Source organism: Acromyrmex echinatior, chromosome 13 (assembly GCF_024713525.1).
Source record: "Acromyrmex echinatior isolate Ae372 chromosome 13, ASM2471352v2, whole genome shotgun sequence".
NCBI lineage: Eukaryota > Metazoa > Arthropoda > Insecta > Hymenoptera > Formicidae > Acromyrmex > Acromyrmex echinatior.
In genome coordinates, this window is record NC_141864.1 from 10,301,939 (window position 1) to 10,329,931 (window position 27,993).

Genomic DNA, 27,993 nt, shown 5'->3' on the forward strand with positions numbered 1-27,993 from the left:
CAGCGATTTTTCTCTCGTGTGTGCCTGTATGTGAAGTCACGCCGCTGGCACTTTCCCTTTTCAAGATCGATTTTGGCGCCGTGCGTCCGGACGGCGCAAGTCGACGACGTCGACGGTTCTTCAGGCAGGGCTGTATTTATACGTAACCGTCCAATTTTCTCCCCTTGTTTCACTTGTTGGTGAGAAATCGGTGGGCACGCACTGCCCTTTCATTTCGAACAATCCTGAGAGAAATTTTCTTCATATTTAAAGGACTCTTGATCTTAATCGAAACAGAATCGGCACAGAGTAATTGACCAGCAATGCTAATATAATGCTATTGTTCAAAGATAGAGAGATTCCCTCCATTTCTTTCGCAAAAGTATCCACGTACATCGCGTTAGCGACACCCACAAAAATTTTCGATCAATTTGTCCACGCTTTCTATTTATTTCTCATTCCTACCCTCCCCCTCTTTCTCTTCAGTACGTCGATCACCATGCTCGCTCCATCGACTTGTTAAATGGCAAAAAAATACGAGAGAGAGTGGGACGGACGGAAGAAAAAGAGTACTCGAAAAAAGGTGTCTTAGGCTGGGACATCAAAAGCTCTTCCACGGGGGTGACCCGCTGCGATCCATCCCTGTCCGCAAAGGCTCTCTTTCTCTCTCTCTCTCCCCCCCCCCCTCCCTCTCCTTCTCTCTCTCGGTTCCTCCTCACCCCTCTTTCGTCTCCCTTGCCTCGCGAAAACCCGCCGCCTTTCGTTAAAGGTGACCCGACGAAATCGCCAACGAGTCACACGTGCGTGCAAAAGGGTTGAAGAGAGGGAGAGGGGGGAGAGGGCAGTTGAAGGGAAAGAGGAGAGAGACAGGAGGAGTCCTCCGGCGGGTGGTAGGCCGCGGATACCACGAGGCAGACAGTGCACGCACTCTTCGCGCTATGTCATGGATACCGCCGAAAATCCCCTAAAGGGAAGTACGCGAAACAAAGGCCAACCCCCTTCCACCCTCGTATTGCTTGCCATCCGTCGTATCTCTTCCGTCCTCCTTTTTCTCCTCGCGTATAGCGAGGATATACGAGCGCCCGCGCGTTTAGCGTATCCTTGTCTGTTCCACTCTTGCCTCTTTTTGTTCCTCAATTTTACAAATGTATGCTTAATTTGTTGTGAATTTTCGTATATACTTTCCTCAGTTGAAATATAGCTTAATAAATGACTTAATGTAAATATAATGTACTTCTGAAAGGTTTATATCAGAAATTTAATTGTTATTAGAAAGAGAAATATATCTTTCTCTCTCCAAATATATACAATTTTATTTGTGATTAAAACGAAAATGATGTATTTTCTGAGATTTTTATGATCTGAAGAAATAGAGAGAATATTTTATTCTTGAGATCTTTACGTTCATTTATACGTTTAATCATAGACAGATATGAATGAACTAATATTTAGCACTACAGTTTTTTTTATCGTTGCATTTTTATCTGATAAAGTTGCATGCACTTCCTTTTAAGCGTTATTACGTGAATAGAAATCGACATTATAGCATTATCGATCGTCAATTTGCTGATTAAATAAATTCATGATAAGCAGTTACTCATGAATTCAACGTGAATTGCAACATTAATACGGAATGATCCCTCGTTGCATGTAAGTGCATCGTCGCGGCTCAACAATGCATTCTTGCGTGTATCGAGCACATTTCGCTTTCTCCATAAATTATTTTTACAATACATGAAGAGAAAAAAGCCTCTAATCTATTAAATATATCTGAAGAAGCAAATATTATTAGAATTGTCATTTTTAATTTTAAAACTTATCGTTTTTATAAATTGATTGTATAGAAATATATAATTACAAATTTTCTACAAATTAATCTCGAGTTTTAATTAACATATGTTTATTTTTAATATGCATGTCTTAATACAATATGTATAATACAATTACAATATTCATCAAAACAGCTATAAGTATGATAATTTTTTTATGTAGAAATTTTTAAATAAAATATTCGAAAGTACGATATCTATTAATCAATTTTTAAGGAATTTTAATTTTGACCTGACAATATTTCCAGACGGTTCGTAATCTAACTGGTCAGAAACATGCTCATAGCTAATCTAGGTTGCACAAGGTTGATCGCTCGTAGTCTTATCTCACGCAAGTGCGATAGAGTTTATCCTCGAACTCGAGTAGATCCTACAGGGTCATTCGCCATGTCTTCTTCAAGGTTGCTCGAAAGCCGCGGCATCGTCGATGAGTGGGTCGGTCCGCTGAAAAATCGATACGTACGAAAGTGAGAGTCGCTCCCTCGGTTGTTCCACCCTCCTTTTTGTTCTTCACGCTTCGCGTACTCTTCTTACTTGCCGTTTGGTTCATTCATGTTGTCGTGGCGGCCGCGCCGATACACCTAAACGTGCAAGCACAGTTTACGCTCGTGCAAACCCGAACAAAGTACGTAAAGCCGGTCAAAATGAAATTTCAAACATTTTGCGCAAAAATATTTATTTCGATACATGATCCAAGGTCTTCAAAAGACTCGTCCTTTTTATCGAATCCTCCGAAATTGTCAGACATAACACACATCTGATATACTAAAATCCTTGATGTACTGATGGAATAATAAGATCCTTCGTAAAATTGTGACAATGAATTGAAGTTTTTTTTAATTAAATATTAAGATATTTAAAATAATTATAAATAAAATGTCTTTTCTCTCACGAGCTATGATTAACATATGTTCAATAAAATATATTCAATAAAATTTTCTCAATTTGCAATTAATTAGAAATGTTAATTCATGATATCTTATCATTATTTGATCCAATGTTTTAAGACGATTTCCTTTCGTGTTTAGGAATGTACAACATCAAATCAGCAAATTTGAATGTGACTTCTCCTTAGACAAAGGAAAAAATTTTAATGCTTGTATTGCTAAGAAAGGGGACTCCAAAGTGAGTCGAAATGTTCAAAGATTATTGGAATAAAAGTTCGAGATTAAACTTTGTGTATTAATTAACACACTGACTCTCAATCGTCCTGATTATAGATTCTTTTTTTTTTTTGGTAAATAAAAAGATTACAATTTCTAATCGAATTCCAAATTTATTTTTTCCAAATCTTATCGGATTATCTCTTTAATATTGCAAATTATAATATAATATCTACATATACAATATATATTGTATAATAATATGCAATATTACAGTATAATATACAATACATATAATATACAATACATATAATAATACATGTACAATATTACAACATAATAAAATATTGAAAATCATTATATATTATTATGTAAAATTATTATGTTCCACAAACAGTCGTTAAGAAAGCTTTTTTAAAAAAGTTAGTAAATAGACCAAAGAAAACATTGTTTTCTAACATTGTAAAATCAACTATTAAACCAAGCATCCTCGTTGTTCGATACATATTTGAAATTTAAAGAGACAATATCCGATCTCTATAAAATATTTCTGGAAAAAAAAATTGTGTTTAATTTTTATTTAACGCATGAAGTTTTATTTATTTATTTAGCATGCATTTTTTTCTTAGTTGTTGTTAAATATATAATATTGATATATTATAATTCTGTAATTTGAATATAATAATTAGTTTTATAATTATAAAACAACTTGATAAATTTGATATTAATATTATTAAGTGACGACACGTCAACAGATATGTCTCGTTATATTGTAAGACAACAATGTCGCTATGTAATGTAAACAGCCGATGACTCCCCGCCAGGGAGGAATGTTATAACTCGGCTTTCAAAGTTTATTACCGATTACCGTTGGAATCTTGCTTGCTGCCGTGTAATTCTGTCACAGTCTCGTTCAAATCTGGCACTTTATGGCAGCTCTCTTTCTTCATTTCAATCTCTACTCACTCAAGAATTGGAATACGTAAAAGGGACGCAAGATCATGTGGTATTGGAATATCTTTTACATTTGTTATACGCTGTTAATGATATTAATATCATGTTATTAGACAGTATAATTAAGAACATAAGTGCGCGCGCGCATGTGTGTGTATGTGTTAATATTATATAAAGTATCGTTTACCTCACTTTGTGTTACTTCTTCGTATTCGCTGAAATATGTCGCTTAATCCCGTATTATTTTCTATTTTCAGCAGCAGCGGGGTTGCTAAAGTCCTCGTAAGCAATTTACCGGCTCAAATACGACTAGAAGAGCTGGACCTGCTGTTCTCCAACTACGGCCAGATCCAAAACATCGAAAAAGTGCCGTCGCGGGATCCAAATACACAAAGCGTGCTCATTAGCTATGAGACGCAAGAGCAAGTACAACAGTACGTAATCGACACGGTCTTTTATACTGTATTTTTCAAAAGATCAAGCGATTTAGAAAATTCATAGCCCAGCGACTTCATAGAGGTCGCTGTCTTATTTTTGCTCACTCTTTCTTCGCTACGAAGAATCATGAAAATTCTTTCCTACCGCATGTATACATTCGTATTTGGATTTCACGTTAGGACTTTAGGAATTCGCGAATGAACACTCATGAACACACGTCCGGTTGTTTGAATCCATCCAGGATTGACTACTTGATTTACTTCATTTAGCAGTTCATTCAGGCACTCATTGATCTTGTTGTCTATTATTTGTAGGGCTGTGAACCAGTTAAATGGCTACGATTTCGAGGGCAATCCGCTGAAAGTGGAGATGTCCTCGGCGGAGAGCCGACGCAGAGGCCGCAGCCAACGCAGCGGCGGCGTGGCCTTCGCCGGACTCCCGGGTTCCGGTCGCCAGACGGATTTCCCGCTGCGTATCCTCGTCCAATCCGACATGGTGGGTGCGATAATCGGCCGACAAGGTTCCACCATACGGCAGATCACGCAGATGACGCGCGCCCGGGTCGATGTACATCGTAAGGACAATGTTGGCTCTCTGGAGAAAGCTATCACCATCTACGGCAATCCCGAGAACTGCACCAATGCTTGCAAGAAGATCCTGGAAGTCATGCAACAGGAGGCCAACAATACGAACAAGGGGTACGAGCTGGTTTTGGCTTTTTTGAATCTCCGAATTTTAAATGGAATCATAATAATCACAATGATGGTCGGGTAGATGTACATTAAATAATATAGACTATATTTTTATATATTTTATGTTAAATATAAATCTATTTTAATATTGTTTATGACTTTCTAGTAACGTATACTGTTAATTCGGTTTCAGTACACTAATATTCTTGCAATCATATTATTTTAAATAAACACAATTTAACATTGTTAATTTACATCGCTTTACCGAATCGATACCGTTGTTTCACCGTTAATTGAATTGTAATGTTAATTACATTATATTATGTTACTTGTCGACAGTGAGATCACTCTGAAGATCCTCGCGCACAATAATCTCATCGGCCGAATCATCGGTAAGGGCGGTAACACGATCAAGAGAATCATGCAGGACACCGATACGAAGATCACCGTTAGCAGTATCAACGACATTAATAGCTTCAATCTCGAACGCATCATCACGGTTAAGGGATCGATCGACAACATGAGCAAAGCCGAGTCCATGATCTCCAGCAAGCTTCGTCAAAGCTACGAAAACGATCTGCAAGCTATGGCTGTGAGTTTTATAGCATATATTACTCATTTTTTCTTGTACAATAAAATACAATTTTTCTTAGAAATCTCTCGTAAATTACAAAAATATATAGGAAAAATATAAATGTAAAAGAAATTATTAAAAAAACAAACAGTATAAATGTACAAATACTTGTATATTCACGTGAATATATCACAAATACATTTTAGTGACTTACTTGTAAGAGACTTTATTACGTGAAAATTGAGTTTCGAAGGGTTCTATTAAAAATTTTAGATTTAATATTTACTTATCAGAAATTAAAGTAAATTAAAGTAAATTAAAGTGACAAGAGTAAACTTTTTCGTCAAGCTTTCAGTTAATCTAGAAACGTTTGATTGTGTCAACCTCGTTGAGATCTGGCGCAAGTAAAATACATCGATTGCGTCAGAGATGCCGTTGCGCAACGCGACGAAGCTTCTAATCGATATGATGATTGTTCTCGCCAGCCCCAAAGCATGATGTTCCCCGGCCTGCATCCGATGGCCATGATGTCCACCGCCGGCATGGGCTACAGCTCCCGTGGTCCCGGCCTCTATGGTTCTGGACCCGCCCCATATCCCTACCAGAGCAGTCTGCCTACTCAACAGGGCGTCCCCGCCAGCGATACCCAGGAGACGACTTTCCTCTACATTCCCAACAACAGTGTCGGCGCCATCATCGGAACCAAAGGCTCCCATATCCGTAACATAATCAGGTTCTCCGGCGCGAGCGTAAAGATCGCTCCTCTTGAACAAGATAAGCCGGCTGAGCAACAGACTGAGAGGAAGGTCACCATCGTCGGCTCCCCGGAATCTCAGTGGAAGGTAAGTGCGATAACTGTCTTCGTTGTTCCTTAATTTATTAAGCAAGAGCGAAATTCATAATTTTTTATTTTATAATTTCTTCAGTTTTACACGCGAATATTTATATCGACAGCTCTGTCAGATCTATTTGTTATAATTAAAATGAACACATTTTAAATATATAAGCTATAAAACCGTGACTTTTTGCTAATAATACTACAATACATAGTGTCTGAAGTCTGTTTTACTGCCCATATAATGTCGATGCCATGTTGGCAGATAGGTATCGTGTCGGTCTACCGTTGTAAAGGTCTCGGGTTCGAATCCAGTCACTGACAAGAAAAATCGTATAGAACCTTTAAAGTCCGTAAAAGTGTTCACGGATACCCTGCCGTATTTTGGGTGGATGTTGCCTTCTATGCATCAACTTGAATCAGCAGGAATATTAAAGAAAGGGCCCCGTACCGATCTCGTCAAACGAAATATGCGAGAATCGGCCCCGTTTGACCCTTCAATATCTTTTTTTTCTTTTCGTTTGATATTAATTCGCTTCTGATAACTGAAGAATTTTCTTCAAGATAACGGAGGGATTTAATTTTTATATTTTTACATTTTTTTAAATAATAATTTAAATGTCAAGCTCTATTTTGCAACGCAATACAATTTTATATTGCATTTTTTAATATTTTTACATTATCAAAAATTGTGATTTCAGGCCCAGTATTTGATCTTTGAGAAGATGCGGGAAGAGGGATACGTCGCCGGTACCGAAGATGTTAGACTGACTATCGAGATCCTCGTGCCCAGTACTCAGGTCGGCCGAATCATTGGCAAAGGTGGTCAAAACGTGAGGGAATTACAGCGCGTGACTGGTAGCGTTATTAAATTGTCAGAACAGCAAGCAACTCCTCCTTCAGCAGAAGAGGAAACAACTGTCCATATAATCGGTCCCTTCTTCTCCGTTCAGGTAAAGAAACTGATTTTTTTGTATAATTTTTATAAATAAATAGATAAATATTAGATATCTGTTACGAAATATATAAATTATCTTATCTCATATGTCGTATTTTTATATCAATAATTAAATACGATAATCATTTTTTCTTAAATCTATCAAAAGAAATAACAAGCTACTAGCGCATTAAAAAGATGTAAAGCGTGAGATTTAAAATAGTAATGGATATAAATACTTTCTGTTTTCTCACAGTCGGCACAGAGAAGAATCCGCGCGATGGTATTGCAATCAGGTGCACCCGGTGGAACCGGTGGTGCTGCACGCGCCGGTCGCGGTAGCAGCCAAGAGGGTACCTCCCGTTCTAAAAGAGATGGCAGCGCCACTTCCCAGGGCGGCACGACGTCGCAGCCCAGCTCCCAACAGCAGTCTATCGGCTCGCCATCGAGCCAACAACAGCAGCAGCAGCAGCAACAGCCGCAGCCGCCATCATCGCCGCAGTAACATTAACATCGATGACACCGACCTGACGCGGACCGACGCCACAAACGCCCATCCGCTTCATTCGCCGGAGTGGCCTCGTCGTCGCTTTGACATTCTCTCTCGTCGAGAGGCTGAGCTTATCGCGATCTCCTCCTCTCGCGGGGCGCGCGCGACCCTCCCTGATGAGGGAGGGTTTCGAACGAGGGTGCGCGACGCGCAGATCGCGACGGGAAGACGCCCGGCAATGTTCTGAGAATTAACTCGATTCGAGATCCAACAACTAGGTTCGCGGACTCTCGCACTCAGTGAGGTAGTAACAATATTCCCGTTATCAGTTTTATAAATGATTCACGAGTCCTGACTCGACGAATCAACGCGGGAATTCTAGAAGAGTGCTCGGCGAGTCCACAATTCGGCGAGTTAATTCTGAGAATTCGAACGAAGAATTGTTATTCCAAAGATTCTAATTCCAAGACTCGATTGTTGTGAGTCAATCTGAAGAGTCAACGAGGCCCTGGGCCCTCCGTTCGGTTCGACACGGGCGCGTTCATCGTGATCGATGTTAATCACGTGCGAATGATTAATTTAAAGTTTTAAGTGTCCTTTTCAACAATAGGGATACAAATTGTGATTAATCGCATTGGTATTCAGTTGAAAAAAACGATTGCGATTCTTGAATTACAACTTAAACGCAAAGCTCGGCGAATGATAGGCGAAGCAAAGGCGAAGCTGCAATCGATCGGAGGAGCACCGAACATATGTTATCGAATCTGGATTTGTCCAGGTAGACACTGCCCATACGCGATCGCTGACTCTCACGACGAACTCCCATCCTCGTTGACGAGGATCGTGGCGTTTTCCCCTTTGCTCTACGCGTCGCGCCTGCGTCCCGCGCGCACACCCCCGCGATAGCGACGAAGCGACAACACACAGCCGCGCACGACCCAATTTCGCAGCGCTAACGAAACCACCGCCGCCGATGAAATAGGACACTTCGACGAGAAACAAACTGATTAAAAAAAAAAATAGAAAAAAAAGAAAAACACACACAACCTTATTACCTCATTGCATTACGGTTAAAGATTTAATACGATAAAGGAAAGTGAAACGCGCGGGAGAAGCGATAAACCGATTAATCTAAAAAAAAGAAAAAGTCTATCTAATATTAAAGTTATTAATAATATACAGAGAAGTTAAGTGACAATTACATATTATGTTATATCTGTTACTACTACTGCAACTATTACTATTATTACTACCTACTACCTACCTAATACTATTATCGCTATATACTATTTACTTACTTCTTACTAGTACTACAGGAGGAAAGCGGTTTTTCTTAAAAAAAAAAAAAGAAGAAAGCAACAAAAAACACAGATTAGGTACAGTTCTTTTATACACACAATTCAGAGACGTTGAATAATAATGTACGAGACTTAAATAATACCGAGACCGTGTATCGCGGAACGGCGATCCGTTGACGGTTGTAGACATAAGCCAGGATGTCTCAGGAGGAGAAGAGAATAGAAGCGACCCCCGCGCCCCAACCCGCCCCTCCTCGCACGTAATACCAAAGAAGCGACTATGAGTTATTTCGTATTAGTGAAGTGAAATGCGTCGTGTACGCTCTATTCGCCTCAAGTTCCTCATCAAGAACCACGAAAGGAAGAGAAAGAAAGAAAGAGGGATCAGATACGAGAATGTGAGAGGGGAAAAAACCGACGAGTAATCATCAGACGACTATCGGAAGCAACGTCGACGAGACATCGAGTCGCTGGCACGAGTGATTGATGATGATGTAGAAGAAAGAAGGAAGAACGAGAAAAGGGAGAGAGGAGACAAAAGTCCGATCGTGTAATACTATATTGATACGACACGGATACTATTTTATGCCATGTTTTCAAAGTACGTCTCTCAAACATACGGAGAGAATGAAAAAGCGACTAGTCGGTACGCAACGAAGAACAGCGAGGGAGAGAGAAAGAAAGAGATAAAGATAGAGAAATACAAGGGAAGCAAAAGAGAGAGAGAGACAGACGGCGAGCGAAGGAGGGGATATAAGGGACAAAAAGTGAACAGACAAAACTTTTCAGGGATTTTTACTTTTACCATGAATGTAATAATGTGTGAGTGTGCGTGTGTTGAATAATAATTATTAATTAATAAGTAATTTGATTACTGATTAGAGAAGTTAACGGCGAGGAAAGGTGATGGAAAGAGTAAGGAAGAATCAGTCTTAACGCGAGATAGGCAAGAGATGGAAGAGAAGTAGATGGAAAAGGAAAATAGAGGGACGATATGAGAGAACGAGGTGTCGCGACGTTTGATCGCGACATTTACTCTCGCCGCGGATGGTGTGTCGCCGAGACGAGCGTCGAGACGGAGCCTCCGCGAGGCGTCTCCCGACGAGCCTGCGAACCCCGTAATTTTTGCAAATTATATAGCTGTTAGAGGCGCGCAGGATCTGGCCGGGACGCGGAGAACCGCGGAGCGCAATAATCTCGATCTCGCATCGATATCGCGACTCGCAGCGCGTATAATCGGCCATTATTATCTCCGTTGCACAAGAGCCAAGAGATTCCTTTCGGAAACGAGGATAATCCGAGGATTACGCGAAGACGTTCGGCGAGGCGAAACGAAAGGAGGAAAAAAAAAAAAAAGAAACCGAGACGCAATTTCGCGTTCTCCAACAGTGATGTTGCATTATTGAAAACAAACCTCGAGCCTTGCTCTAGCTCGGTATATTAATGACCGAGTACGCGTCACAGTCGCTGTATCGAGTTCTGAAGACATTCCTAAGTGATGCTTTTAGAGCGATATGGGGAACAGTAGGAGAAAGAGACAGAGAGGAAAAATGAGAGAGAGGTTCCAGACGATCGATCGCGCGGCAGGTAGATGAGGCGGAGGCAGCAAGACGAGGAACGCGATGAATCAAATTAGATTCGGAGTTGAGAACACCGACCCTGCAGAGCGGTCGTTAAGCATGACCAAGGAAATTCAACAAATACAACGGACTAATCAATCACGGCGCACGGTTTCGCGCCGATCGGAGCTCGATCGTTCTCAAAGATTCGCACAAACTTGACGGGAACGACCGATTTTATTCTCTTTCATGAATATCTGAATCGTTAATTACCTCTCGAATTTATCCAGCAGAAATGCGAGATTTACTTTTTATGATTGATCGGTGATTATCGAGTTCATCGGCGCGCAAACCGAGGCGACACCGGTATCAGCATGTGAACCTCCATCGGAGGTTCACGTCTGGCGACACGACGAGCCTCACGGGCTCGTCGATTTACACTCTCGGCGTTCGGTATGCGTTTAGTACAAAGATACACGAGGTTAAGAATAAATAAGATAATCAAGATTTAAAAGGGACACCGAGAGATAAAAGAAGATGTAATGTCTTTATTTCTTTTCTTTATTTTTTTTTTTTTTTTTTTTTTTTGAAAAGCTGAAAATTGAAACTCTAGAGTATGTAAATATTATTTCACGTATTAACTGATAAGAATAAAATACTTTTAGTATGAGAACATGCGAGAGAGAACACGCATTGCTTCGTCGCGTATTTTTTTTTTATGTTAACCACTAAATAACGATTAACTAATCTAGATTTTTTTCGAGTCGATAATATTTGTTCTCAAAACCATAAAGATATTATAGCTAACTTTAATCATTTGTATAATTTTTGTTTTTTCTAGACTTTAAATTTAGAAAATCTTTCTTTAATATAAAAAAATGATAAATATCCGTAAATATTGACGCTAATGATAGTTTATATACAAAGTTCTTTGTCTTTCTAAATACAGTGAGAAGGTAAAAATCGAAGTTAAAATCTTAAAATTTAAACTTAATAATTAAACCGCGAAAAAATTTGTTCGCGCATACTCTAGAAATTCAATTCTCGGCTTTTTCCGAAAAAAAACCAAGGACTGATTAATTTCATGATATTATGTCTTCAACTCTGTCTCTTTTGTTGAAAAGAAAAATCTTGAAATCTTATTTCGATTTTTAACCTCGATCAACTTTAACTCGTGTTTATAAAAGTGGATATATAGAAGCTCGTAGACTCGATTGAATGTTTATCCCTGTTTCTAGTTCTAAAGCTTAGATGAAACAAGAATCTTATATAAATGGAGATTAAATGTAATCGACATTTTGTTGAATGTAAAAACTAAACTTAACGGCTCGAAAGAAGTGAGGATCAGGTAGATCACATATCTAACGCCGAATGGGCGACGAGAATACGAGTCTTCTTCTTTTCTGCTGCATCGCGCAAGGATGAAGCGCTGAATTAGCACACGAGTAAAGAAGAACAGAGAAAATGGTAAAAAATCGAAAATAGAATGAAAGAGGAAAACGAGTCTGAAAACGTAGATTTATTTTTGATACATTGTTGGGGAGACTCCAAGTGAATCTTTCTTTTTCAATTTTTTTTGTTAGATGTTTTTAATAACTTAATGAATTTTTACGATATTAAGAGAAAATAGAGAGGGAGAGAGAGAGTTTTTTTAATGTAAGATAAGAAAAGGAGAGAGAGAGAGAGAGAGAGAGAGAGAGAGAGAGAGGAGTGGCAAAATGAAATGATTTTCGCGGGAAAACGGATAAATTAACGTTAGAGAGAGAGAGAGAGAGAGAGAGAGAGAGAGAGAGAGAGAGAGAGAGAGAGAGAGAGGAAGAGAGAGAGGATTATAAGAGTTAATCGGGGGGATGAGGCGCGCAGCTTTTTGCGCTGTGCTCGCTCGCTTTTAGGAGGGGGAGGGGGGGGAGATTACGACGTGAAGGAGATTTTTTAGTGGGATATATAAATTTGTATATTATATTTAATAATATATTTCGAAGAAGCGACGGTCGCGGGTCTGCTCGGCGAGGCCGTCGCGCGTCGGCGAGGCGGGGCCCGGTCCAGGAACCTCGCAGTTTTATGCGAGGAACCCCGCTCGCGTCGTACCACCGTAAAGGTACAGTACCCTCGCCCAGACCTGTGCCCGCGCAGTTATTTATCAAGCGTAAATATTTAAATGATGAAAGATGGAGAGGGAAGTAGTGAGAGAGAGAGAGGGAGAGATTTGTATTAAAGCTTGTAAAGAAGAAAAAAAAAAGTTGCGAAACGGAAGGAAGTGCCAAGGGACAAGAGAGAAATAACGTTCGCACAGCATGCAAAAACTAGTACAACACAGCAATAGATTGCCGAATAGAATAGAATGCAACGGATAACAGAGGCAAAAAATACAGAGAACAATTACAGTGAAGCGCAGGTAATGAGCAAAAGGAAAGATAACAGAATGGGAGATAGCAAATACGGAATCAAGCCCTCGTTTATTCTCACGGTCGACGAATCATTTACGCTACTTCAAGATCCAATGATCATATCACGCGTCATCTTTTTGGATTTCCTTTTTGGCCCATACTTTCAAAATTTTGATAAAGGGAGACAGTGACCGGACACCTGAGAGAAGAAGAATTAAGCACGACGCGAAGCGAGACACGCGAATCGCCCCTATCACAGAGATCCGTCGTCGCCGAGGAGAAGTTCCTGACGGATATATTATACACTCGGTCAGGACTTCGTCGAGTCGGCCTTTCGATAGGTACCATCGCCCACCCGCCCTCTTTTGGAATATCTCTTTCTAAATTGAGCGAACGAAGCTTTTGCTCCGGGAAAAAACGCGGCGTCCGATATTTCGACGAGAGAAACAGAAATTCGTTTATTTTTCTTGGAAAAGTCACACCGCCGGTTTCTGGCGCGCGTAAAGAAACATTTCGAACGTATTGCCTCAAAATTTTTTCAAAAGTTTAGGTATAATATACATAGTGTTTTTACGAAATTTTTACGAAATTATCAATTTGCGAAAAACGTTAATCGCTGCGTTCTTCCCGCGGATAGATCTATATGCCCCCGCATACGGAAACTCACACCTTTCGCTCGTTTATTGGGTCTTTCAGTTTGAATATTTTTGTTGCGACGAATTTTTAGAAAAAATTTAAGGTTAAAAAAATTGGAAGAAAAGAATGAAAATAAAAAAGAAGATGAAACTTGTATTATTTTCAAAAGATAACAAACAGAAGCCAGCCTCTTTGATCGAGAAAAACAGAAGTGAACATTATTCGGCCGATTCCTCAAGCATTCAAAAAAACGCTAAGATAAAAAAGAAGGACAAAGGGAAAGAGGAGAGAGAGAGAGAGAGAGAGAGAGAGAGAGACAACTTGCTCGCACGCTCGAGAGAAAGAAAGAGAATGTACAAATCAAACAAAATTACAAACAATGATTGAATAGATGAAATTATTAATATAATAATAACTTAAAAAAGAAAGAAAATTTTTAACGTTATAAATTATTACGTGCGCCAATGGGGCGCGCGAAAAGTTAGAGGCGAAGAATATAACTTAATCTACTGGTAGAGATATCGACAAACAAATGTACAAAATCGATTTATTGCTAAATGTTAGTATTCTAGAGTATTTTACTGTCGAAGATCGCGTAAAAAGTGAAGATTATACTAAGCTCGGCTAAGATTATACTATTCCGGCAGATTAAGCTTAAAAATAGGAAGTTCGAGCGAAAAAAAGTAAAATTTAATTGTCATTCCGCCGAAAAAGAAGACATAAATAATGTCATTGTCATATGAAAAAAAAAAACAATAATCAGGAGAATCAATTAGTAAAAAAAAATAAGACAACACTTCAACTATCATGCAAACGAAAAATAATAAGTATTGTATCCGTTTTTCTTTGTACGAACGCGCGTTCTAACATCGTCAATGTGTCTCTAATGACTCTCGCACAACGCAGTTGTTTATCCGATCTTCCGTCACGTTCTTTCATTAGACGCAATTTTGTATCGTTACCGATAAAGAATTGACGTCTATCACGGGACATCGCCGAACATTCTTCAGTAAGTTCAACAGAACTCGTACAAACGCGTGAACAATAATTAACACACGCATCGTATCACTTAAGAGAGTGAAATTGCAAAAGGACAAAAAGTGCACAGACGGCAGACTCTCAGGCGAAACACGCCTACGAGCGAGAAAAGGTATCTAAAAAAAGAAAAAAGGAAGAAAATAAAGAGAGCGTCTAACGCGTAACAGCTACGCGATTCGCAGTATATATCGGACTATTCCACGAAGATACACTCAGATAAGAGAGAGACAGGAAGAAAGAGTCAGACGAACGAGATGCTCGAACCAGGATGCTCTCGTTTTCATTGATCGATCATTCGCAATCCAGGACCAGTCATGAACGCAGCACAATTCTCTGCGGACGGCATCTAAATGCGTCCTTCAAAGCCAAATGCCAGCGCATACAACAGGAGTTCCTCCTCGACATAGGAGAGTCAAGAGCTCTTTTCTTATCACTGATAGCGAACATCGAGAGGAATAATAAAGCCAATATTGAAGCGAAGCGGCATTTGATCCGATAAAAGTCGATTAGTGATCAAATCCCTCCGCGAAGACCTTCTAAGAAAAATGGAGACAGTTGAAATTTCGTTCGATACCCCTCGATTTCGCGAGATTGCCGCGAAAGGAGGAACATCCTGTGTGTACCACAGTAGCGCATAGCACATCCGGAAATAGAAAGGAGAGAGAAACGAAGCAACGTTTCTCTCGACCGACATTATTCCGTATTACTCTCTCCACCGACATTACTCACGACTCACCGACAAGATATATTGATATATAAAAAATATATATATATATATATATGTTTACATATAGGTACATGTATTCCGGCATGCAGAATCCGGACGATCGATCCCGCATCACCGCGATCGCGTTCGCGAGCAACGTTTAGAGAAAGACAACTCGCGTCCAGGGTCGCGCACCCGCGGCCCGTTTGGAATTCAAACAGATTGCAGGATACTTGTCTTTAATTAATAATAGCGACTAATAAGTAATAATAGCGATAAGAAGTGATTTAAACCGATTTTTAATATTAAATACGCGTCACGTGCTTCTCGCTCAAAAAAAATGGGACGAGAATCGCGTTCGCGTTTAAGTTTGGGGGGTGATTGACAAAAGCAAAAGTAAAACAGAGATGGCAGATTGCAGTCAGGAGAGGTAGATTATTTTGGGCTTTAGTATTAGGGTTTCGATAGAGATTTGGAGTAAGTGCGATTCGGGTGCAGGAAAAACGGTGATAAGGCCGCCGAAAAAATTTCAAGGGGAATACAGTCGCTCTCTCTCTTTTCGGATTTTATTCGCGAATCTCACTCGAGGAGGAGGAAAATCATTTCGTTATGATATGTATCTCTCGTCTTCCTCGACGGATTAACGATTATTTTCCGAAAATATACGCAGCGACCGGACATCGCGATTGGCCTCGAAGCTATCTGGATAAATTGCGAATTAATATTTTACGAATTAATAATGACCGAATATTCTCGGAAATCCAACAATCGTTGGAAATGGCCGCGAAAATTGAATTGAATTGAATTAGTAATAAAATATATAAAGAATAATTAAAAAAAAAAAAAAAGGAAACTACGATCCTTATTTTCTTCTCGACTTTTTATCCAGATATTTTGGGCGCGATCGGACGTCCAACTTGGGAAAATCAAATGGGAAATGATTAATACTTTCGGCACAAAGAAACAATTCTGGGACCGGGCACGTGGCGGCAATCGAAGGCCTTATTATACACACTTGGGCATTGTTATTACTGTGACAGGTTGATACCGCTAAACAGATAGTATATCAGATAAGCTCCTTGGGCGTGTTGTCGCGCCTCCAGATGATAGGGACAGTGGTGAGAAGAATGGCGCTTATTTTAACGCTAAGAGAGTGAAGAAAAAAAAATGTGTATGGAAAATGTAATGTAATTCGTAAGGTGATCTAAACGACGCTAAAGGAGAATAGAGTGTGAGTAAAAATGGAAAAGTGATGACGACGGTGGGAGCCCGTTGAAGGGACTTCCGGTGTATTATCTATTATTATCCTATTGTTGCCAATAATGGGCATTATGATGGAGAACCGCGCGGATATGTAACTTATTCTCTACACTGCATTTACCCTTCCCCCGATAATCCCCGAGAAATATACCTATGTATACATAGTTACACAGCGCATATACACTATACATCTGTTGTACATAGATATATATTATATGTAAAGCTTAAACTTAATTAACGTAAGGCGGATGATTAGTCGACGTGCCAGATTATGTGCAACCCGTAAATAGCCGTTCGTCGAACGGGGCGAATGATACGAGTGAATGGGAGGAAAGCAAGAGTAATAGAGTTTTGTGCGTATGTGTGTATGAATGTGCGAAAGAAAGATAGAGTGGAAGAAAATGGAAGAGCAGAAAAATTGAGCGACATTTTTGTACGCAGTTTTCCGCACAGGTGTGCCTCGTCTCACTTTGCTACCAAATTTTGCGACTGATTATATATGCTAAGGAATGATCACCCCCGCAAGAAAGCGATCGCACGGTAAAAAAAAACCGAGTTTCATCGAGATATCGAAAGAGACGAAAGAGATTAAATATTCTACTTTCTTCTCCAACGTCGTCAAAAAAATTGTCAGATTATCATCGATGACTCCGTCATTCGAAAATATTTTATAAGTGAGATGAATGTAAAATTTGCAATCTTCCGATTATTGTAAAAAAAAAAAAAGAAAAAAAAATAGTAGAAACCGCGGATTTTTTTCATGGAAAAGAAGCAGACGGTTTAATTTCACCGTGCGATCAGGATCGATTCAAGGTACGATCTAACGATCGTTCCTCACGATAGTAACTATATCTCACATATAAGGCTGTCCACACACTGCCAACACTGAGATGAGGCGACCGATCGGACGCTGGAGATGATGTCGAGAGACGAGATTAATAATACTAAAACCCAAAATAGCCGTTTCCGGGAGAAAGCGAGAAAACTCCGCACACGGAGTGGAAATATCCCGCATACAAAAGAAGGAAGCAAATTCTTTTTTTTCTTTCCTTTCACTCCGTGTTTGCGCGAGAGGAATGAATAAACAGGGAATTTACGTAATACCATCGCTACCTCATAAGTTTTACAAGAATTCTATGAAATTAAAAGAAGCGAAAAAAAAGTGAAAAAAAATGCTGCCAGGCGCACAAAAAAAAAAGAGAGAAAAGAATAGTTGTTCGCGTTTTCCTTCCGTATTTTTAATCTTGGTTTTTTTCTTTATTTCTTATTTTTTTGTCTTTGTTTATTCACTTGTTGCACCGAGCGAGAAAAAGAAGATAGAATCAGCTCCGGCAGAACGCTCGAGCGATCGGCGGAAGGACTCCTTCGGAACACGATTCGGGAACAGGACTCTTGTTCACTTATGCGTTACGTTCCGTTGTTAATTTTCCTTTTTTTCTGCCATTCTAATTTAACATTCGTGCGTGATGCGCTTGTTCATTTTTCCTACGATTCGTAAAAATGTCGCGCTGTCGATCCGTACACACTCGGATAACAGTCTGTAGATCACGCGCTTGCGATTTTCCCTGCTTGCGGCGATACCGATTTTTCGAAACGACGCACACACTCCCGGGAAGAACTATGTTTTATACCAAACATAAAATAGCGTTATACTACCGCCGATAATCGCTCAGACGCCGCTTTTAGCCCGGCAGTGGTATCATTTGTCTTCAGGTGCTCTTTACGTTAATCTCTATATGTATATGTATATATATACATATATATATATATGTGTGTGTATATAAATATATATATGTATGCATATATATGTATACATATAGTAAGGCGATTATATATTAGTGCATATCGATCATGTTCCGATTATTTTTAACAATAAATAGTAATACAAAATATATGTATACACGTAATGCAACACACATCGATTTTCTTCCGATCATTTAAATTCCGTCTGGCGTAAATGATGCGTGAACTGTGCCCGATCGGAGCACGTGTCTTAATTGGAAAGAGATATAAAATTTCACAAAAATCATTTATAGTTATATAAGATATGCGGAAATGTTACTTGGTAATAAAATAATGAATAAACACGAGTTGTGCTGTAATCCAATAATAATATACGAACATGTTCGGAAGCTGATTCGATTCGAACTTTTTCAAGGAAGCCGCGGAAAAAAAATCTTCCCCTTTTTCCCCGTCGGTCCGATGATAAACCATGGGTTGTACCACTGCCGGGTTAATCGACCCGCTTTTCAACATTATCCTCCGACCACAATGTCCACTTACAGCAAAGTCAAAATGCACGTTGTACATATGTACATGTGTTCATAAAATAATGTTCTGTACATACGTTGCCGCGAGTCGAATGGATCCTGGCGAAATATCTATATACGACTACGATTTTTTACTTGCGACCTCGTAATCCAATAGACATGGTGATTTAAACGGGACCACTACTCATAACGAAATTAAACACGCGTCACAGAATATCGTACTCACTGAATTGAGAAATCAACTCTTCATGCTCGACCTACATACTCGACCTTTATACACCGTCCGATTAAATTTGAACATATCTGTTTTGAATCGTTTTAAATTAGCTTTACCAGAGATTGAAATTATCTATCGACAACACTCGTAATTTTTTAAAATTAATCGCAATTTTTACAAATTTTGCAAACACTTATTGTGTTCAATAATATTTTTAAAAAATTGCTTGACCGAAGTAACAGATTTATGTAAAAGTTAATTACTCATTGCATCTGCAACGCAACTGCCGTGATTATTAATACGAGATTTTTCCCAGGATTTTTTCGACTCACGGCGTAATTCGCTTCTCGTGATTTCTCGTTTGTGTTAACGCAACATAAATTAGATATAGAAAAAGCGAATCAGAAAAAAGAACATTCAACAGAAGATACAACAACGGGTAACATTTTTCAGCAGCATACAAATAGCGATAGCGCAGCGTATTAAAATAGAAAACAATAAAAGAATGATGTATATCGATCCTCAGGAAGAAAAAGGAAAATTCGGATTTCTTTTATTGTAAATTAAATTATAATTTTGAGAAAATAATCAAAGCATTAATCTTCGTCTTAAGAAATTGATGAAGAACTTGATTAAAATTTTCAAGTTATTAATTAGAGGAAAAAGTCGAAAAGGAAACTGAAACTTTTGGAATAATCAAAACAGTAATCGATCAGTCTTCATTGAGGAGAAGATCAATTTGGATCCTCAAACATTTATTAGTTCGGAAATGAAGATCACACATCGACCACGATTTAACAATTTCAAAATATTCAAAGCAACGAAAGCTGCAGCCAATGTGAATTTTCAGACGTTTCAAATTCGGAAAGAAAATCTATCAGGGATTAGATTAAGAATTCTAATATATAATCAAATTAAAAAAAAAGAAATTAACAGATGCAAAATCGTGATCGTCATTACGCGACACGTTTCGATGACGATCGCGTAAGTTTACAAAAAAAAAAAGAAACTGCCATGACGAGAATGGATTGATAAATTAATCGCAAGTAGATTTTCAAATGCTATAATAAAGAAAGAGCAGAACATAATGAAAGAAGTGAATGCGAAATGCTTGCAGCAACGAGAAACGCAGCTTTCGCGCAGCAGAGCAAAAGACAACGCAAAAGGCTACGGAATTTGTATACCTGAAGAATTAAAAGAGGAGAAAGAAGAAAAAAAGCAACAGTAGAAGAATCGGTTCGACCCTGCACGACGCTAGGGCGACCGAAGGGCCAAACTTCATTAGCGCATTAAAAAGGAATTTCGAAATAACATAACGAACGATAGCGATATGCTACATAGATACATGTCTATGCCACAATACACACGCATACTATATAAATATATATATATATATATATATATATATATATACTTTTATATGTATCTCTATTATATAATATACGTACATTATTATTAATTAAATATATATGCACGCCAAGATACGCGCAGAAGAAGAGGATAATCAAGGAGAGGAAGAACAGAAGTACACACCCATATAATGATGGTTGCATGCATAAACGAAATAATAATAATTAATTATTTGATAATCATAGCGAACGCGGCGACGCCGCGCCGTCTCGCCGTTACTATAGTAAGTAGGGGTGGAAAAAAAAAAGAGAGAAATGCGAGAAACACTATCACAATAGCAAAAGGAACACTGTATTCATAGAGGGAATGAGTGAAGGAGAGAGAAAGAGAGATGATGGAAAAAAGAGTGCAGGACTATAGCGGCAGGATGCAATGCATCTCAAGAGAAAAAACGTAATGTTAATCATAAGTGAAAGAAGGGAGATGGAGGATAACATTATGGGGTGGGTTTATCCATTTTCTCAATCGAAATATCGATGCCTCGTGGTCAGGATAGTCAGCCTCTTAGATGATTCTTTGAAAAACGGGCAAAAATATATCCCGTTAAATATATATCCCCTTCCCTCCTTACCTCACGGAAGGGCTAACAAAGGTAGTAAATACATCTCGTTTGATTTCGCTTTCGCTCGTTCTCGCCCCGAGGTGTCGATACGCATATATACGCATATATAGATATAAAGATTGTGCATTGCCGACGGAGACAACCTCCGCGCTTGCATTTGCTTCACACTCGCTACGTTAAGTGTAATGAGCCCTTTTTAATTTATCTTTTCTTTTTATTTTAATTCCGGCGGGATTCTTTGCGCACTTGAATCACTATCGATCAAGGGAACGTTAGCGACCGAGAGGATGCGATCGTCAAATCGAGCGATCGGCATGAAAAAAAGGGAATCGAGCTTTTCCGCGGTTAAGACAATTTCGCCGTAATTAATTCATTTTTTTTTTGTCTACTTTAGTTTACTTTTAATCGCTACTATTTCTATCTGTAGAGAGAAAAGTTCTATATAATTGCTGCTACTTACTATTACTACCATTACTCCTATTACTACTAGTGCTACTAGCCACTGTATATTTTTGTGTGTTCGGCGATTTTTTTCTTGATCTTTGCGAACGTCGCAAAAGAAACGCAAAACACGCGTTCCTCATTGTTTCACCAAATTCATTTTAACGGCACTCTCTGTTATCTCTTAAAGCGTTTATTATGCTGGGATACCATCAATAATATTAGGTGCGCAACTAAGTTCTCGCTGTTATTTTGATGGCATTTGCATCAAGATAACAGCGAGAACTTAGTTGCGCACCTGATAATTAACTAAAATGTTTGCAATGATTGTAGTCTTAAATTGCCATGAAACTTGCAGCGCGTCAAATAATTTAGGACAGCATAGTCGTCCTTCGTTAAGTCTTTCGCTTTAAAGTAACTCTTGAAAAAATATCTGAGACGTTTACAGCATTCATAAACACATGGATGAAGGATAAAAGAAGAAAAATGATGGAAACGTATTTTTTCCGAATGAGGAACGCGCGTTTTTTTCTTCAAAGATCATCCTTTTCGCGAGCTATCCTTTCCGCATGAATTCGCAAAATTTTGTGCGTCGTCGCGTTATGGTTCTTTTTCGTTTGCTTTTTGGCATTTGTTCCGTTGACTTTTTTCCTGTTACATTACGTAAAATGTTTTCCTTATTTTTATTGGTTTTTCTTCAATTCACTCCACACCGCATTGCGCCATTTCCGAATCCCTAAATTTACGCAGATCTCATCATTCGTTTTGAAAGCAGACGTACATTGATACACACGCGTAGAAATGCAGTACGTGGCGCATAAAACTTTTCGATCGAAAGGAAAAAGAAAGCTACAGTGTTTTTAGTGGGTAATGTTTACTACATACTACATACTCTATATGAATAATCCTTATTAAGTACACGAAAGCATAGGAAATAAAAATGTTCGTAGGCATATAATAAGGTAGAAAAAGAAAGTAGCGGGGCTTTCCTCCAGATGCAAAATTCAAGTTTGGTCTATCACTTCTCTACATTATTCTCGAGATACATACTAGCTGATCGCCAGTTATTTTTAAAGAAATCGTATCATACTCGTGCTTTTCGAAAACTGCATATACCTTCTGTTTCATTCTCAAAAGAGGCAGATAAATCTTCTTTAAGGATACGATTTTTTTTTGCAATTATTGGCGTAAGCGTAAAGATGTTCAATTTGAGACTTTTTGGTCAAGGATGAAAAAAAAAAACGTCGTTTTGGAATTTCTTTCCTCAAAAAGCACGCGAATAAACGCGAAAAATCATTTTCGGAAATTTGAAGAATACTATTTCTGGAGAGAGAGCAACCGCTAAGATGTTTTCTTTTCGGATCATAAATTTAATAGGCGCACACAAGTGAGGAATTGCCATGTTGTGTTACTTTGATGAGCGAAGAAAAAACGTTGAAAGCGAGTCATACTGACGGATACAAAAACAAACATGCGTATACAGGACGAGGGTGAAGCTGAATTCGTTATTACATTTTACAGCCGCATTATTTTTCTTTCCACGAAGATACATACGTGTTTCACGCTTAACGCTCTGGACTGAAAGAAAGTGAGAAAAAAATTGGTGCAGTGATAAAGAAATGCTATATTTTTAAACTTTATTAATATCAGGAAGTTATTTTTTAACACTTTCAATAGATCTCTACTTTCTTCCAGTTTGGACATACGAAAATTTTTGTGGCTAATCGTGCGTGTCGCGCTATACACATGTTATAAAAAAAGGAAGAAAAAGAAACGACCGATTCTCTCCGCTTGTAACAAATATGTAAGAGTTTATTAATGAGCCAGATTTATCATAAAAATTTATATTATACATCGATATATGTAGATAAATATATGAATATACATATGTGTGTGTATACACATATATGTATACATATATATATATCTACATCACATACGCCATATATATATATATATATATATATATTTTACAGTTTTTCTTTGATTTTAATACAATGTAACGGAGATAGCAGAATGCGTGAGAGATTTAGAATGCGTGTGAAAAAAGTGAGCGTGAAAGAGAAAGAGAGAATGGGAGAAAGAAAGGAACAGAGTGTAAGAATGAAAGAAAGAGAGAAACGACGGGGAGTTATATATGGAAACCGAATGGCATTTAAACGTACCTATTACATGTTAATTAATTAACTACGATTAATATTTGCAGCCCGCAAAGAGAATCAAGTCTTTCTACGTACCCTTTGTTTTCATCACGATCGAATGTCACGCGATTTCTCTATACATTACATTATATATCAAATCATATATGTGCAATAGTTGTTACAATAGACCAATGGGGATTCGAAAGCACTGGCGTCGAGACGCCTGGCGTCACGACGCGCCTACACGCAAACTACCTCCGCAGATTCTGAAGCTATAAACGTAAGCGCAAGTCATCTGGCATGATATAGCGCATAATTTGTTGCCCAAGAAATAAAATTTATTTTAATGATACCGAAAGATACAAGGGATGAATAATGTTTCAGCAATCGATACGCGGTACAAAGTTGATTGGAATCGATGCAATTAATCAGTGTAATTCTACAAATATCATTTGCCTTTCTTGATTTCGTGTAAATTTTCTTTCCGATAATATTTTTTTAAGGATTAAAAAAAAATTTTAATAAAAAAAATTGGTAAAATAATTATAAATCTATACAGATTGTTTATATTGCCTAATATATGACATTATGATTTCAAAGATGAATTCTACATATTTCTCTCGTTGAAAAAATTTCTATAAAATAATAATTGAAAAGTGAATTACATATATACTTACGTTCGTTGAAGTCTGAGGAGAGAGAGAGAGAGAGAGAGAGAAGAGAGAAAGCATTGATTGAAACATCACGATATCACTAAAGATTGCAGCGACTCCATTCGCAAACGACTAATCGATAACGCTGTTCGCGAGAAATTTATTTGAGACGTCCTTTTCCCTCTATGGAAAAAAGACGTGCAGAGGAAATTGGGCGAGGCAAGTCTTACTTTAATTATCTTTGAAACAGGAGGAGGAGGAAACTGATTCTGCGCTTATCATCGCCAGTGGATTTAACAAATTCGGACACCGGATGCGAAACGAGACGAGCGGTCCCAACGCGCGCGACACAATTATACTAATAACACAGGCAAAATGAACCCCACCCCACATCTCACTACCCCCTCGTACAATAGAAAATAGTTGCAACGTGCGAGCGTAGCGACGCCGATAAACAATTACGAGATAATAGATTATTGCGTTTGCGTGCTCTGCCGGGGGGGATGGAGCACTCCCATGCACTCGATACAACCCCATTTTCTCGGGGATCGACATCCTGCGAGTGCTCCCCCTCGCGAATGTATATAGTATAGGATCGCTAAAGTTACAAGCGTTTCTCGAGAATTCCTCGATATTCTCAATCGCGGAATTTTTCTCTGCTCTTTCGTATTTAATTGTTGCACAAATTTCCGTAAAGATACGATCATCAATAATCATCAATACTTTAACAAGCAGATGTTATTGCGGAATTCCGGCGAACATTGTGTCCCGAATTAAGAAAAATAACAGAAAATAGAGGATATAATAACAATTTTAATTAATATTAATGTTAATTAATTACAGAGTAATGAGATGTCACTGCCAAATGTATTGCACTTATTTCGGGAGTCAATTCTCCGGAAATTCTTTTCAAAAGTGTAGTCATAGTATCGATTTTTCGATAGTATAACAAGAACTTTTTTTCTTGAGAGAAAAACAAGAATTATACGAGACATCGATTCATGAGAATAAAAGGAATCATCGAGAATATCCGTAACAACGATCACGTCAGAGCCGACAATCTGTTATATTTCGCTGTTCGCCAATTCGTCCGAAAGTTCCGAGTTTTGCGAAGAAAATGCGAGAAAGCCGAGTCGCATGGAAAGGGATATACATGAGTACTTTGAAAATCCAGACTTGTTCAGATCTGCTTTCTCGGAACTTCTTTCGGGCTTTTGGCGCACGACGATTTGTTATTATGCCGAAATCTGTTAGTTTTTTGTCCTTACATATTAGTGTTGAAGAAAAATAGAAATGCCGTTGTGTTTTATCTTATTTTTTCATCTAGTAAGAATAGAGAAAAGAAGAACACGAGAAAAAGCCAAGGTAGAAGCCGGCGATATTTTATCGCGCACTCAAACGATAAGAGAACCTGGAAAAGGAGAAATTCAGTGAACACGGATGTACGCGCATATTTTTCTTTTTGTAACAATAACGCGCCTGCGAACTTCGGTCCTCAATCGATCCTGTGAATGTGAAATATACGTTGTCAAATACGAGAATTTTCCACTTCTTTAAAAATTCATATGCGCTTGTGTACATATTATCTGTTGTCGAAATTGTGCAAACAAACATTATATTGCAGACAGATATATTTAATAAGAAGATCAATAGCAGTAAATGCTTGATGCACCAATAATTGAAATAGCCATTTATTTATTGCAATTGATTAATGACTGCACTAGTTGATTTTATCATTAGAGACATTAATATTACACTTTTCTTGTTTTTTTTTTCCGACTACTTTGATCAATAATGCAATTTAATCAGGATAAAGAGAGGATCGAAGCGAAGCGTGTGCAGAAGCGAGCATTGGCAAACGAGAACGAGAACAATTCCTCACATAAACGAAAAGAAAAAGAGAAAATTCCGTTTACGTAGAAAAATAGAGAGAGAGAGAGAGAGAGAGAGAGAATGAAAGTGTAATGGATGAACGAGAAAATAATGGGCACATGCAGATGAATCAGGTTTAATTACAAATCATTAACCATCGTATAACTCTAATAAAAATCTATTTGAATGTAAGCGCGTTAAAAAAATGCTATTAAGGAGAAATACAGTATATAAATGTATAACACATATATGATAAAGAGCGCCCGGATCACGGAAGAAATCAGGTAACTCACGAGTATAGGTTTCGAAGAGAGATCTCTTCTTTCTCTTCTTTTTTGTTTGTTTGTTTATTTATTAATTAATATCCGTTTAAATGCTAAAAACGATGCACGGCCGAGCGAGAGTTAAGAGACAGAACATAAGTGAAGAAAAGATACATTTGAAGCTTTAAATTTACGATCGCATGGAACATTTCCACAGAATTTCGAACGAAGAGAAGCAATTTCGATTTTCAAGTAAAAAATAATTTCAAAAATGTTTTAAAAATCTTAATACAAAAAATGTGTACAATAATCTTATATGAAACCTTCGGATCCATACTTACACATCTCACTTTTACCTAAGATTCTATAGTATATGTAACGTACACTGTATACTAAATATGCGTATTATCGATAAAAGTGAAATGTGAATACCTGAGGTATTAAAAAAATTGTTGACCACACCGCCAGCTCAAATGTACTTCCCTTTCTAATACTTGTATCAGAAATCAATGATCGAGAATTTTCTCCACGTCGCTCTGCTCGGTCGGGTGTTTTCGTTTTCTTCCAACTAACCGCTTGCTATCAGTAATCTTAATTGTCCGAGAATGGTTACACACGAACGCGCGCGAGAATCGCAACGCGCGATTCGGCAGACGGAGATATCGAGCTGACAAGATAAAGCGAATATGAGCCTCGAAATCTTTCCGTCACGAAATGCTCCCATCGATAATTAACGTCCATCCGAAATTCCTTCCATCCGTAAACGCATACACACGTGAATACAACGCATATTACAGAGCACACACACACACACACACACACACACACACACACACACACACACACACACACACACACACACACACACACACATGCGCGCGAATAAAATTCCTTCGTACGAAAATTTCCCGCAAATTTTTCCGCTTTTTTTCCTCTCAAACTTTGTTCCACACTGTCTCCCTGTCTCCTTTCTCTCATCAGTCCACGCGCAAAAATAAAACAAATTGACACACAATTACATTTGTAATCGGAACAATTTTTCCTACTCAGCTGAATAACTAGACCACCGATAATAACAGTTCTTTCTTTCGGGAATGCATTCACAAGGACAAGGAAGTAATGAGAAATCGATGTGTAATGAGTTTATGTGTAACATTCAATTGAGGATTGTATGTAATTGTATATATATAAGTACAATGCAGTTCGTGAGTTAAGATACATTCTCCTTTTTCTACCATGAGAGAAAAATAAATTATTCTAGTTAATAAAAAAAATTATCTGTGCGTGTGTATCATCCCCTCGCCATTGTCCTTCCATGTTAATTGTGCTATTGATTTTATGAGTGTTTATTATTATTTACAAAATTATTTTTCTGTGTAAAAATGATGTGTAAGATATTTCAATTGAAAATTTAAAATATGTCGTGGAAAAAGATTTTTGAAACATTTT

At 38.2% G+C, this 27,993-nt stretch overlaps 1 protein-coding gene and 1 long non-coding RNA gene across 16 annotated transcripts in view; one reads left to right on the forward strand and one right to left on the reverse strand.

The window, feature by feature from the left end:
• The window catches only part of Imp (IGF-II mRNA-binding protein), a 150,563-nt gene extending 122,745 nt beyond the window's left edge, over nucleotides 1-27,818 (forward strand). For 7 of the 15 annotated variants that reach the window (XM_087412622.1, XM_087412625.1, XM_087412617.1 and 4 more), the window contains 6 exons: nucleotides 4,123-4,299; nucleotides 4,618-5,001; nucleotides 5,335-5,587; nucleotides 6,055-6,411; nucleotides 7,106-7,357; nucleotides 7,598-27,818. In XM_087412622.1, the coding sequence (XP_087268748.1) occupies nucleotides 4,123-4,299; nucleotides 4,618-5,001; nucleotides 5,335-5,587; nucleotides 6,055-6,411; nucleotides 7,106-7,357; nucleotides 7,598-7,846 (1,672 nt within the window). In that variant the 3' untranslated portion in view covers nucleotides 7,847-27,818. Of the gene's footprint in view, nucleotides 1-3,828; nucleotides 3,918-4,122; nucleotides 4,300-4,617; nucleotides 5,002-5,334; nucleotides 5,588-6,054; nucleotides 6,412-7,105; nucleotides 7,358-7,597 lie in introns of those variants that run through there. The other 8 variants (XM_087412626.1, XM_087412619.1, XM_087412621.1 and 5 more) reach the window with 3 other exon arrangements.
• Nucleotides 3,030-4,142, reverse strand: LOC147907631 (uncharacterized). Its single transcript, XR_015547179.1, has 3 exons — nucleotides 4,053-4,142; nucleotides 3,773-3,948; nucleotides 3,030-3,461 (listed from the first exon to the last, which is right to left on the reverse strand). It is a non-coding gene; the product is annotated as an uncharacterized LOC147907631 (long non-coding RNA).
• Nucleotides 27,819-27,993: the final 175 nt, after the last annotated feature.